Here is a 14,277-nt window from a genome sequence, read left to right as displayed (position 1 = left end):
GTTTCACTGCTTTGAGGAAATTTATGAGATCAGGGGTTGGGCCAGTGCCAGTAGATGTTGATTTTCGTGCCCTCAGGTTCTTTTTTTTTTTTTTTTAAAGATTTTATTTACTTATTTGACAGAGATCACAAGTAAGCAGAGAGAGAGGAGGAAGCAGGCTCCCTATTCAGGCAAGACTCTATCCCAGGACCCCGAGATCATGACCTGAGCCTAAGGCAGAGGCTTTTACCCACTGAGCCACCCACGTGCTCCTCATTCCCTCTGGTTCTTAGCAAGCCCTGTATTAAACTGAACTTTAACAAATGAACTATTTAATGTGCTGCTGTTTTTTTTTTTTTTTTTTTTTTTTACCATTAACTGATAGTGCAGTGCTTAAAATCCCAGGCTTAGGGCCCTGGGCTAATCCTTTGTCCCTCACCACTGCTCTCTATTTTAAGAGGTTCACTGTATATGGCCTTGGTTGCAACATTTTGGTCAAACAAATTCACACTGTGTAGTTTTTGATGCTGTTTCTCTTTTCCCATTTCCTTCCTTTCTTCCTTCGTTTCTTTCTTTTTAGATTTATTTAGTTGAGGTGCCTGGGTGGCTCAGTTAGTGAACATCTGCCTTCAGCCCAGGTCATGATCCTGTTGAGATGGGATCAAGCTCCACCTTGGGCTGTTCAGTGGGGAACCTGTTTCTCCCTCTGCCTCTGCTGCCCCCCTTGCTTTTGCTCTCTCACTCTCTCTCTCTGACAAATAAATAAATAAAATCTTGAAAAAAATAGATTTATTTATTTATTCTAGAGAGAGAAGAGGGAGAGAGAGAGGAAGGAGAGGTGGGAGTGGGGGCAGGGAAGGGTAGGGATAGGGGTCGAGAGAATCTCAAACAGACTGCCCTCTGAGTGTGGAGCCCTAGGCAAGCCTCAGTCCCATTACCCCGAGATCATGACCTGGGCAGAAATCAAGAGCTGGACATTTACCTGACTGAGCAACCCAGGAGCCCCTCTTTTCTTTTTCTTAATCCTATTCCTCTTCTCTCCCTTTCTACCTTATTGTACCTCAACACAACACAAACACATGTATGTACACACAGAGTGGAAAAAAAAAAAAAAGAAAAAGGAGGAGAAGAGAGGTGATATCAGGATAGATGCTGGGAATTTTAGAATGCGGAAAGAAACAGGACAAAACTGCTTCTACTTCCCCAAGATAGAACATATCTTTTCCGGGGAGATCTCTTTTTCAACAGCAACATCTTCAAACACACCAGCCTTTTAGTAATTAGCTTTTACCTTCCTTTCCGCCTTCCTAAAGCATTTGCTTCTTCCGACCCATTACTTCCTCCCACCAGAAGGCAGGAACATAGAACATAGGAATTGTAGCCAAAATTGCAAAGTTGGAAATTTCACATTTTTAAGAAAACAGCTTTTGGTATATGTGTTGCTATATTTTAATTCCTTCATTTTTAAGGGTGTCTGGGGCAGTCCGCAGAACGGTTTTTCACACTTGAGTAATGATCCCACTGAAGTTTGATTCTCTGACTTCTCTTGAGGTATTGCAGGGTAGTGTAATAACACTGTCCCCAAAGAACAGTGTGGTAGGGATTATGGGTCCCTATGTGTTGGTATTGCTGCATGAGTAGCAATGATGACAGATATATATGTTTACTAAAAAAGTGATTTTTCTACTAAAAAAAATGGTGTAATGATGCTAGTGTTAAAAAGGAGACACCAGGACCCAAATGGTATTGCTGGTGCTAATCCCCCACATCAGCAAATGGAAGACTTAATACTTAACCTAAATGCAGTCTGAATGCCCTAGGAATGTGACCTTGAACCAGCCAACCTGAAATTTCCGGGTCAGCCCTAGGAGGTAATCTGCTGATAAACCCCTTCTGTTTCTCTTAGGAGGGCATCCTTGCCTAAAACAATGCATTCTTTGTTAATAATTTCCCTTTTTTGGTTCCCTCTATGCCTTTAGAAACATTTCCTTTTCTTTTCTTTTTTAAGATTTAAGATTTTATTTATTTAGTTGAGAAAGAGAGAAAACAGGAGCAGAGGAGAGCGGCAGAGGGAGAGGGAGTGTGGCAGGGGGAGAGGGAGAGGGACCTGGGGTTGGGGAGCAGGGAGAAGTGGATTCCCCACTGAACGGGCAGCCTGATGTGGGGCTGGATGTGGGGCTGGATGTGGGGCTGGACACAGGGCTGGATACAGGGCTGGTTATGGGGCTCCATCCCAGGACCTGGGGATCATGACCTGAGCCAAAGTCAGATGCCTACTGACGGAACCAGGCGCCCTAGAAACATTTTCTTTTCTACAGCTCAACAGAGCTTCTTTCTACCTACGAGTTTGGATGCTGCTTGATTCATGAATTGTTAAATAAAGCCAATTTGATCCATTTATTCAGTTGATTATTTGTTATTTAACATAGTGTGGATAAAAATTAATGACACAGACCAAGAAAAATCTGGTGGCACATGGTGCCTGGGCTCAGTAGGTATTTGCTGAGTGAATGAATGAATGAATGAATGAGGTTCTATCCTCAAACACACTTCAGAGAAAACCCAGTCTCTTCTTCTACAATAAAATTTGGGAACTGGGGCATTTACTGAAAACACAGTTTTCCAGGCTCTTCTACTGGACATTCTGATTTATCTGGTCAGTACAGGTCAGTATTAGCACTAAATAAGATTAATGCAAATGGTCCCTCATTTAAGGGCACTTTGATTCTATCTGTCTTATTATACTAACTATAATCTGCTTCATACTATGCTTATTTATATGTGTATTTTATCTCCTTATGGGAGTATAGTAGGAGATAATATTACAAACTTCACACATTTTTAAATATACTTCAGTGACTTTAGGGGTACTTTTAACATATTTAAAATGTGGCACAGGAAATATTAAAACATTATTTCACTTGCACCAAGTATTTGTTATAATTTAGTTTTATGGAAAAGTAGATTACACATTAGTCAGAATTCCCAACAAAGGCACCTCCCCTGCCCATGCTCTCAGATTCTCCTGGCATGGGGTGCAGGACAGGGGTGGGAGTTCAGGGGATGAGGTCTGGATGCTAATCAAAAGGTCCAAGTTTCTTTTCTTTCTTTTCTCTCTTCTTGAAAATATGTTTTTATTTATTTTAAGTAGGCTCCATCCCCAAAGTGGGGCTTGAACTCATGACCCCGAGATCAAGAGTCACATACCAACTGGGCAAGCCCCAGGTCAAGTTTCTTGAATACATTAATTTGCTATGGTGTTGTATTAGGCTTCCCTCTAGTAATTTCCTGGGATTCTCCATGAGAAGAGAGCTCTGTGGTGAAATATGTTTGGAAATGCTGTGTCCTATATCGGCATTTAGGATTAATAGTGCGTGTTGGCATGAGGAAAGGAGAAGGCAGGCATTAAAAAAGTATCTTGAATTTTGTTGAATTCTTGTTATACATTTTGGAAAGTGTTTGCTTTTGCATTTGCAAAAGAAAGAGTATGCCTAGATCACTGGTTTTTCGACCGGCAGCCGCTTCACTTAGGGACTTGGAAGAAAGGGATATTCTTGAGTCTCATTCTGGAGGCATTGAATCGGAAACTGGAGATGGGGCTGAGCCCTGTAGGTTTTAAGAAGCTTGATCTGCTGAAGCTTGAAAACCACTGCTCTGCACTCATTAATCACTTTCTAAGTGTTCCAAATACAGCAATAAAATTGTCTGTACATCGGGAAGTGAATCATTTCAAAATGTTAATGAGTGTGATGTTCATCTGCTGTTACACTGTTAACAATGCAGATTTCTGGACTCACCTACAAGGTCAGCATTTCACTCAGAACTCTCACGCTTCTCACCAGCCCCCGGGGACAGTGCTGCAGTTAGTTCTGAGAGCTGGCTTCCCAGAGTTCCCACAGATTTGCAGTTCCCACAGTTCAGCACTGAACTCCTGGGTACCTTTGATATTTGGATTTTGAATAATCAAAAGTTAAGGGACTTGAGTCTGAGAGGTGGTCAGCAAAAGGAGGATATAAGGATGCTGCTCTGAACAGTCTTCCTCTTTTATTAAAATGAAGGCGTGGGGCGCCTCGGTGGCTCAGTGGGTTAAAGCCTCTTCCTTCGGCTCAGGTCATGATCCAAGGGTCCTGGAATGGAGCCCAGCATTGGGCTCTCTGCTAGGTGGGGATCCTGCTTCCTCCTCTCTCTCTGCCTGCTTGTGATCTCTGTCTGTCAAATAAATAAATAAAATCTTAAAAAAAAAATGAAGGCATAAGTACTATGGGTTACAGAGCATACCTGCTGATTGATGAATGAATGAATAATTTTAAAGTCTGGATTTACATAAAATGAGCATTCTGGATTCTTAGACATTTACTCAATTCTCAGCATCCATTCTTGGGACATAAGGAGAATCTTTTTCTCAGAAAGTAATGATCCCCAATGTAAATGTGCCCTGGGCCATTAGAATAAACCTTTGGATGCCAGCTGGCCAGGCAGAGTAGTTCTCCCAGCTAACTATGTGACAATAGTAGCTTGCTGGACAGAATGCATTAACCTCTTTGTAGGGCCTTAATGTCTTTGGAGGCAACTCTGAAGAAATTAAGGGGTGTGACGTTATCCTGGATCCATTTTAAAGGAAATTAATGCCACTGAAGAAACTGTCCTTTGTGGCCTACTAGGAAGTGTCCTGAGATGGAAGTCTTGATGAAGCTAACCCAAACAGTGCTAAGCATTGTTGGATAAACAAACTTGAGGTTAAATTGAGGTTTGTCAGGACGCCTGGGTGGTTCAGTCAATTAAGTGTCTGCCTTCAGCTCAGGTCATCATTCCAGGGCCTGGGATCAAGTCCTGCGTTGGGATTCTTGCTCAGCGGGGAACCTGCTTCCTCTTTTGCCTGCCACTCCCCTTGCTTGTGCCCTTTCTGTTCTCTTTCTCTGACAAATAAAATCTTAAAAAAAAAAAAAAATGAGGTTTGTTGAGCAAAGGGGAAAAAGAAAAAAGAGAGAGAGGGGGCAAACCAAGAAACAGACTCTTGACTCTAGAGAACAAATTGATGGTTCCCAGAGGGGAGATGGGTGGGGGGGGGGATGGGTGAAATAGGTGATGGGGATTCAGGAGGGCACTTGCTGTGATGGGCACTGGCTATTGTATGGAAGTGTTGAATCACAGGTGTTGTATACCTGAAACTAATAGCACACTGTATGCTAACTAACTAGAATTTAAATAAAAGCTTTAAAAATAAACTGAGGTTTGTCTGTATAGAAAAGTCAAACGTTCAGCTACTTAGGTATTTCCAATGTTATTTTGAGAATGAGAAATAGAAAGCCAGGTATTCTTTTTTTTTTTTTTTTTTTTAAAGATTTTATTCATCCACTTGACAGATCACAAGTAGGCAGAGCGGCAGGCAGAGAGAGAGAGAGAGAGAGAGAAGGAAGCAGGCTCCCCGCTGAGCAGAGAGTCCAACGTGGGACTCGATCACAGGACCCCGAGATCATGACCTGAGCCGAAGGCAGCGGCTTAACCCACTGAGCCACCCAGGTGCCCCGAAAACCAGGTATTCTTGAACATACAATGCATGGTTATGTATTAACACATACTCATGACCCATGTCATTTTTTCTCTTGCATTTTTAACCTTAAAAAAGGTTAGCCACCAACTTTAAATGAATATTCTAAAATGAGCTAAGTTCTACATGCTTGGCGTTGCCATCATTTTGACAACTGGATGAAGACCTGTATTTAGGAAATGAAGGAATATTTGATGTTCCAGAATTTTCAATTCAGGCCCAATTAAAAATTAAAGGAGTCCTTGAATACACTTTAAACATTCTTAAAATCTTTTTAAAGTTTTAAAAATATATGTCATCACCATCACACTCATAAATAAATTACTGTATATCTAATTCTCATAGGTTAGGAAGCACCAAGCCAGTGACAGGAAAATATTTTAGGGTATTAACAAAGTTTTCCTTCCCTTGAATTTTTTGCATTCTCTGTCCTTTTTCCTACGGCAGGCAGCTAAAATTTTCCACTTTCATTACCTTGGGGAAAGGGCAAGCAGAAGTTTTCAGATAACGAAAGGAGTCAAATTCTAAGCATTCAATTTTCAAAGGCCTATATTTGAGGGTTGAGATTTGGAAAAACAAAAAAAAAGAAGGGTGGGGTTTGCTGTTCCTCATCTGCCCAGGATACCTGGGCCAGAGAGGGAGAGAATGGAAGGGTCCTCTTGCCCTTACTTTTCCCCAGGCAGCAGAAGCTGGAGGAAACCAGAAACTCTTTACCTTCCTTATGTCCGCAAAGACCTTATTTCCTAATAGGGTCACATTCTGAGGTTGTAGGTAGACATACATTTTTAGTAGTTACTAGCCTACTATAACACTCAAAATGTATTAGAAGAGATTTCTATTTCCCCTGTGGATTATAGGAATACTAACATGGAAACAGAATAGCAAACGTCTTCACCATTTTTCCTGTAGACATCCTTGTCCTCTGCTAAAGTGAGGAATGGTCAAAGAAGGAGTCTACAGAGGGGCGACATCAGACCTCGGGTCTTTATGGTAGAGTAATTCAACGGGGCCCCGACAGGGGGATGAGGTGGGTGGACATAACTTCAGTGGGGAGTCCTCTTTGTATGACCATCTGCTTATAATACAAAAGAAGGAAGGCAAGCAACTTTCTAATCTGGAAATGCAGAGTGCTTTTTAAATAAGAATGTAGAGGTAGTGAACAAATGCTATAGTATCTGAGAATTTTATTCTACTTTAATATTTAATTTTTACTACTGAGTTAGCACTCCACTTAAAATGGACATAAATGATTTCTCAGTGAGGGTCCTCACCTTTTTGTAATCCAGTTCCTTCAGTGTTTACCCAGATGTATTCTCCCAAGTATCTGAGAGTTTTAGCTGAAAAAGTGAAAGGTCCCCCTTTTTTTGGTTTGTTATTCTTGCAACAAATACTGCTCTAATGATTCTTTAAGACTTTTTTAAAAAAAATTTTTCTGTTCTCTAGCCTGTTTGATTGCATCTGTGACGGTTCTAAGAAGAAAAATGGTTTAGTGATACAACACAAAAGCATATGAAAATTGTATGAGAATTATATCAAATGGTATAACTCAGGGAAAAAATTATTAATTTCCATGTTGAAGTTTATCAGTCAGGCTCAAAGTTATTATAAAAATGGTACAATTGATTTTTATAAATATATGACAAATGTTTTGTTCCCTGTGTCCAGGAGCTCTAAAAAATAGTAAATATTTCTTTGAAAGATATATCAAACAAGAGACAGATGAAAAGGGGGGGGGGCTGCTGGCGCTTGGTTGGCTTGGTTATTAAGCAGCTGCCTTTGGCTCAGGTCATGATCCCGGGGTCCTGGGATCTGTTTCCACATAGGGCTCCCGGCTTGGTGGGGAGCCTGCTTTTCCCTCTCTAGCACCCCTGTGCTTGTGTTTTTTCCCTTGCTATCTCTCTCTGTTATAAATAAAAATAAAATATTAAAAAAATTTTGTATTGCCCAAATATTTTAGAAAGAAAGGGATTTTTGTGAATCCAATGGAAAATTTTAAATCTATTGCTTTTGTTCACACTGTGTCCATGAAAAATGTTCACTGAGTAGATGTGTTATACTTTTTATACTGAGACATTTAATTTTATTTTTGTATTTAGTAAGTTATTCCATTATCAAGAAATTATTTTTTAAAAGAAAACTGGGAATTCAATAGTCAAATCAGAGTGCTTCTTTAAAATGCCTGTGATAATACAAATGTTTTATTTTTTTTCCTAAATATATTTAGTTCATATTCCAGCTCAATATATGGGGAATCAGTTAAATTTATTTAGTGGTGCCTTTTTTTTTTTGGTAACTGCTAAATTTTATTACTACTATTTTGATTGGACTTACTTTTCCTCTTTAATAATTATCATTGGTGTCAATGTTAAGTAGTTTAGAGGCATATTTTTGGATATATTTTAAAAGATCTAATTAAGGAAAAGTCACCCCCTTCCATTACAAGAAAATTTTTTATTTGGCAATGTACTGTTAAGTCGTAAATGATCCCCCTGAAAATAATTTTAGCTGTGGATTTTTCTTTTACTTATATGTTAAGATACTGTATTTTATGTGATCATAAATATACTTAATGCTGTTTATTCAAATATGCACGAGTTTTACATATTCTGAAAACCAACTTTCTGACTTGATTTAATTAGCATTAAACAGAATATAAGCATGAATATCTTAAAAACTAACAGCCAGGGGAATATACATACTATAAAATGAGAAGAAAAATAAAAAACCCATGGCTGGTGAAAGGAATTCAGTAATAAGATGCAAAAGAAATAACTGCATTTCATCATTTTTATCACCAGAGTCCTAAAGGTGGTGGTAAAATTTTGTTACCTTTCGTGGGATGTTTCAGCCTACTCACTCATGGACAGCAACAATGTGTCAGCTGACCATTGTTGAGGTTTTGACCAGAGTTCAATTTTTTTTTTTTAATATTTTATTTATTTATTTGACAGAGAGAGAGAGAGATCACAAGCAGGCAGAGCATCAGGTGGAGAGAGGGGGGAAACAGGTTCTCCCCTGAGCAGAGAGCCTGATGCGGTGCTCTATCCCAAAACCCTGAGATCATGACCTGGGCCGAAGGCAGAGGCTTAACCCATTGAGCCACCCAGGTGCCCCTTTTTTTGGTATTTCTAGATGACTGCAACAAAAAACAGTGTTAGAGTTTCTTATGGAAATGAACACATTTGGTAATAATGATTTTTGTTTGTTAGCAAATGAGCACGCTGGCATAGTGTATGGAAACCTTGATTCTAGTTTATTTCTACTGATGCTACTATTTCACATGCATTCTTATTTTCTGCTCACTTGGGCGGAGGCCAGTAGTTCTCAAAATGTGGTTAGTGTGCATCGGAATGACTTGAAGAACTTGCAGAAACATTGTTGAGCCACTGGCAGAGTTTCTTATTCAATCAGGCTGCGCTTGGGTCTGAGAACTTACATTCCTAACAACTTCATGGCTAATGCTGAGGGGTTTGGTCCAGAACAACACTGGGAGATCTGCTGGTCTAGATGAATTTCCAGAGAGATATATTTCTGAAATAATATCGGGAATAGTTTAACATAGCATTTGTTACATAGATATGTTTCCATAAGAAGAGATTATGATTTCACCCGTATTTCCAAAACTGGACTTAAGGGTTTTCAAATGTTGCCAATGGTGAATAAAGGAGGTTTTAAAATAGCACATTCTTTTGGGGCTAATAAAAAAATTTTAATATTAATTTCTTTTCAAATGTCACTTGTATTTTTGGTAATTAGTATTTTTGATTAAACAAAATGCTGTTCATTTTCATATGCCAAGATTAAGGTCTTTATATACACCTATAGCTAGAACTTGACTTATTTCATCTGTGACCTGAATATTTTATTTTTATGAATGAATTCCCTGGTCATGTCAGAGGTCCTTAAGACAACAAATTAGCAAAACTTTCAGAACAGATTGTTTATACTATTTTGACTTAACTTGCTTCACACTTCCCTTCATACACACAGACCAGTATTTCCCTGTTTTGAAGTCTAATCAAATATAAACAATTCCTGGGATTGAATTAAAAAGATGTGAACTCCAGAGTAACTACTGAATATAGAGATCAATAATCTGAACTGCAGGAAATTGGTCTGTAAATTCATTTACACACACACACACACACACATATAAATAAAGTAAATGAATTGCATATATATATGCAATTCACTTACTTTTGACAACAAATTTACATTATTCTGATTTCACAAATAAGGAAAATGGGACGGAGCCAAAAAAAGATATGCCCAGGTAACAACAGATAGAAAGAGGCACTTCTAGGATCTGAGCATGAAATTTCTGATGCCTGGTTGAGAATCTTCTAGCAATTATGTTTCTATTTATTTTTTTACTTTTTATTTATTTTTAAAAAGATTTTATTTATTTATTTGACAGACAGAGATCACAAGTGGGCAGAAAGGCAGGCAGAGAGAGATGGGAAAGCAGAGGAGCAGAGAGCCTGATGCGGGGCTTGATCCCAGGACCCTGGGATCATGACCTGAGCCAAAGGCAGGGGCTCTAACCCACTGAGCCACCCAGGTGCCCTTCTATTTCTATTTAAAGAGAAATCAAAGAAGGTAAAGAATATTCGTTATTGTTGTTGAGATTATTTTTGTAAACTACTGACAATACAATAATTTTACGTGAGTGAATTTGGAGTGCTAATTGGGGGAAATTGAATCCCACTCAGGATTAAATAGTTTTGGGGGAGAATCTGTTTTAGTCAATGGCAGGGATTAGGAATCTTTTTTGCTTTTTAAAAACTAAAACCTTTTGCAAAGCTGATGTTATGGACACTGTTTTCATTGAAAATCTATATGTGCACAAACATACAGCATTTTATAGTTTCCAGGGAATTCACAGAACCCTCTGAAGATTTTCTTGAACGTCAGAGTCTACTGACCATAAAATCTAAGCCACTATCCTGGGATACAAAGCCCAAAGGTGCAGTACGGATAGCAGGTAACTATTGAGTACTATATAGAAATTAAAAGCAAAACATCTGGGTGGCTCAGTTGATTAAGCAGCTGCCTTCAGCTCAAGTTATGATCCTAGGGTCCTGGGATCAAGTCCCATATCAGACTCTCTGCTCAGTGGGGAACCTGCTTCTCCCCTGCCTTCCCCTACTTGCTCTCTCTCTCTGCATCAAATAAATAAATAAAATCTTAAAAAAAGAATAAAAGCATCTGCTTGGGGTTTATATTTTGGAGGTAAAGATATTAAAATCTTTTTTTTTAAGATTTTATGTATTTATTTGACAGAGAGAAATCACAAGTAGATGGAGAGGCAGGCAGAGAGAGAGAGGGAAGCAGGCTCCCTGCTGAGCAGAGAGCCCGATGCGGGACTCAATCCCAGGACCCTGAGATCATGACCTGAGCTGAAGGCAGCGGCTTAATCCACTGAGCCACCCAGGCGCCCCGAGATATTAAAATCTTTTTAACAACCAGTTTATAAACTCAATGAAGTGAGCTAAATGATAATTAAAGCCTAATTTATGAATATTGTGATGACTTGGTTTGAGATAGAAAAGAATAGAGGAAAAGAGGAACATGAAATAGAAAAGGAAGTTGAGAGAGAGTGAAAAAAAGGATGGAGACAGTTCCAGGGGCAGAATAGAAGTGGGGAGACATGGCAATGATGAGATGGAAGGAGAGAGCATGGCCCTCACATCCTCAGAGTTGAAAAAACACTGGGAGGAAGAAAAATTCAAAGAAGTGGAAAAAGAAGAAATCATGATGCATAGATATGTCTCCAACCAGATTTTTGCTCTGATTTATATTGTTTTCGTAAGCGTTAAGCCCAATCTTGTCATCAGAATTCAAATTCTATGTATAAAGAAATAGGCCTTAATATTTTCCCTGTTATATTCTCTCTATTAAAAATTCACCAGGATAATTAATCAGGATAACTAACATAATTGAGATGCAAATATACAAATCTACACAGTTAACACCCCCCCCCCCATGCAAATAAACTATAATTACATTTTCAGGAGATGTGGGAAATCTCATCCACCTCCTGAATATCCCATAATCAATAGGAGGTATGCACACCCCCCCACCCACACATGCACACACACACATCCACTTATATAAACATAAAACTACAAAAGCAAATATCATTCCTTCAAATATGAGCTGCTGTTTTAATAAGTAAGTAGACAAACCATGGTTATTCCTAGAAATACTTAAATTGTTTAACTAACAGGCTTCCTAAAGTCATCAGGTGGGGCTTCTGAGTCGCTGAGAGTTAGTACCAGTGCTTGCGGTGTGGGGGTGGGGGGCAATGATAATAACACGTGTAGTAGAATTTGCAGAAGTTGCTGCCCTCCTTCTGCCCAAGACCTTGACAGCGTGACTTTGCAGCTCTTCTCAGCAGGGGGAGGCGTCCATTTCACCCCTTGAAACGGGGCTGACCTTGTGACTGGCTTTGGCATGGACGTGGGGGCGAGTGTGCCATTTTCGAAACTAGGTGTCGGGAGTGCTTGTATGCTTCCAGTTCACTGCTGGGTGCCATGTCTCTATCCCGAGAACAAGCTTGGCTTAGCCTGCGGGAGAACTACTCTGGAGCTGAGTCACTTTGGTTATCTCAGCCGAGGTCCCAGGAATGACAACAAAGCTGATCCACAGATAACCGCAGATGCAACAGAAAATCCAACTGAGCTGAGAACTGCGGGGCTAATCGCCTCTGCGCGCAGCTTGGGTTGTTGACCCACAGAAGGGCCAGCTAAATAAATGATTACTTCTTATGTCACTAAGTATGTAATAACAGCTCGCTGATACACAACTTAACATTTACTGAATGCTGATAATGTGTCAAGGACTGGGCTGAGCATCCCATAGACAAGATCTCACTGAATCTTTCTAAGACTGGGTGGACACAGATACTTTTATCATTCTCATTTTACAGAGATGAAAACAGCCCTTTTCACACTCTTCGTATGGAGAAATGAAACCTAGATTTCCCGAACCTGATCTCCACACTCCAGTGTCCTAGTGCCTCGATCTGAATTTGCTGGATGGTAAATCCTGAAAAACTTGAGTAACTAAGTATTATTACTCTGAGGATTGTTACTTTTGTTACTTGGTTTCTTTAAATTTGACACTAAAGCAAGAGCTCCCAAGCTTTATTTCACTGAGAAACTACTTTTGGTGGTGAATTTGCTGTCCCTCCAAGTTCTTTCCTGCTTCCTACCAACATTTCCATTGGTGGCAAGCTCTTAATCCACTCTCTCTATCTGAACTGCTCCAAGCTTGAGAGGAAAGTGTCTGGCAATGGGCAGAACACTTCTTTTTTATTTTTCTTAAAATTTTTCAGTATTCACGTATTTTAACAAGATAGGATATGTATTTTATATTATATATTAAAATATATACCATATATATTTTATATTAATATTCTTATATATAATATATATTTATATATATTTTATATTTATGTGTTTAAAAATATATTTTCAAAAAAGAAAACATATGTATAGTCACCGAAATCAAGGGCAATTTTAGCTTAAGCTCACCAGTTCAGAAAGTGTGTTTTAAGTTAACCTCCACTACCTAGAGACAATGTTCCAAAGTGAGAAGTTTAAGTCCTTCAAAGTGGTGCCTTAAAAAGTCTCTACTACTTGTGGGAGTGAAAACATCAAGGTCTCTTCAGTGTATTATTTATGCAGCACTTAAAATTATTATGCATGTCTTTATCCTCCAAAAACAGCACCTTATTTCTCCATGAGTGAGAAATCTCATTATTTTACATTATTAATCAAAGTTCATTTTCCTGGTGAATCAAATCCAGCCAACCGAAGTTCTTTTATTAATTTGTGTTTTTGAGGGTTCAGAAATTTGAACAAAATTCTTACCGAAAGCCAAGTTTTCCAGATATTCTAGCAGGCCAGAAGCCCTACTTTTTGGTCTTATGAGATTATAAATATGATTGTTGGTTAAATAATAAGCAAACTGGACTTATGGTTTGTTCTTTTCAAGGAGGTCTCGTTTGTCCTTCAGAACCGTGGTAAACAAAAGATAACAAAGGGCAATAGCTGTGAATACTTAATTAGCACCTGCTGTATGCCTGCTTTCTTCCAATCCCTCCTATATAATCTTCCCAAATTCTCTTGGTGTAGGATCAGTTTCCAAACCCTTTTCTAACACGAGGAAACAGAGGCAAACAGAGGCTAAAAAACATTCTCAAGACTGTATCGTATCATTGGTTCTTGTACCCGGGTTCAAGCCCGAAGTCTGGCTCCAGAGCCCGTATTCTCAGTTTCTACACGCTTCTGCCGGGAAGACGCTAACTGGACCAGTTTGCAGGTTAAAGACCCTAACCATTGTGCACACTCACCACTTTCCTGAAATTCTGGCTGTGAGACTACTACTACATGGAAAAGAATGGATATTTTAAGCTAGTAAAAGAAAGGGAAGATTTCATTAAGTGACACCTATTTTGTAATTCGATTTAGTTTTCTCTTTCCCCTTCTCTTTCCTCCTTAGGAGATGTCTCAGCGACTTCACCTTCGGTGCTTCAGCCCAGGGTCCTGTGGTGACAATGGGCGCTTCACTCACCGCAGTTGTCCTCATCCGCCTGGTTGCCACAGTCGTCCACACCGTTGCAATGAAGCAGCTGAGGCAGGCACTTGGTGATATTCCCACAGGGGAAATAGCCGAGGGAGCACTTGACATCCTGCCCACTCCCGGGAACCACTGACGAGGAACGAGGAGAGAAGGTTAATACA

At 39.4% G+C, this 14,277-nt stretch overlaps 1 protein-coding gene across 4 annotated transcripts in view; it reads right to left on the bottom strand.

Annotated features, from left to right (window-relative positions):
- Nucleotides 1-14,277, bottom strand: part of RXFP1 (relaxin family peptide receptor 1) — a 100,792-nt gene that overhangs the window by 54,880 nt on the left and 31,635 nt on the right. For all 4 annotated transcript variants that reach the window (XM_082727789.1, XM_082727790.1, XM_082727791.1 and 1 more), the window contains exon 2: nt 14,108-14,245. In XM_082727789.1, coding sequence (XP_082583915.1) covers nt 14,108-14,245 — 138 coding nt within the window. The remainder of the gene's footprint in view (nt 1-14,107; nt 14,246-14,277) is intronic.

Source organism: Mustela nivalis, assembly GCF_964662115.1.
Source record: "Mustela nivalis genome assembly, chromosome: 4".
In the NCBI taxonomy this organism is placed as follows: Eukaryota; Metazoa; Chordata; class Mammalia; order Carnivora; family Mustelidae; genus Mustela; species Mustela nivalis.
The sequence above is the reverse complement of the archived record's forward strand: the minus strand, read 5'-3'. Positions and strand labels throughout refer to the sequence as shown.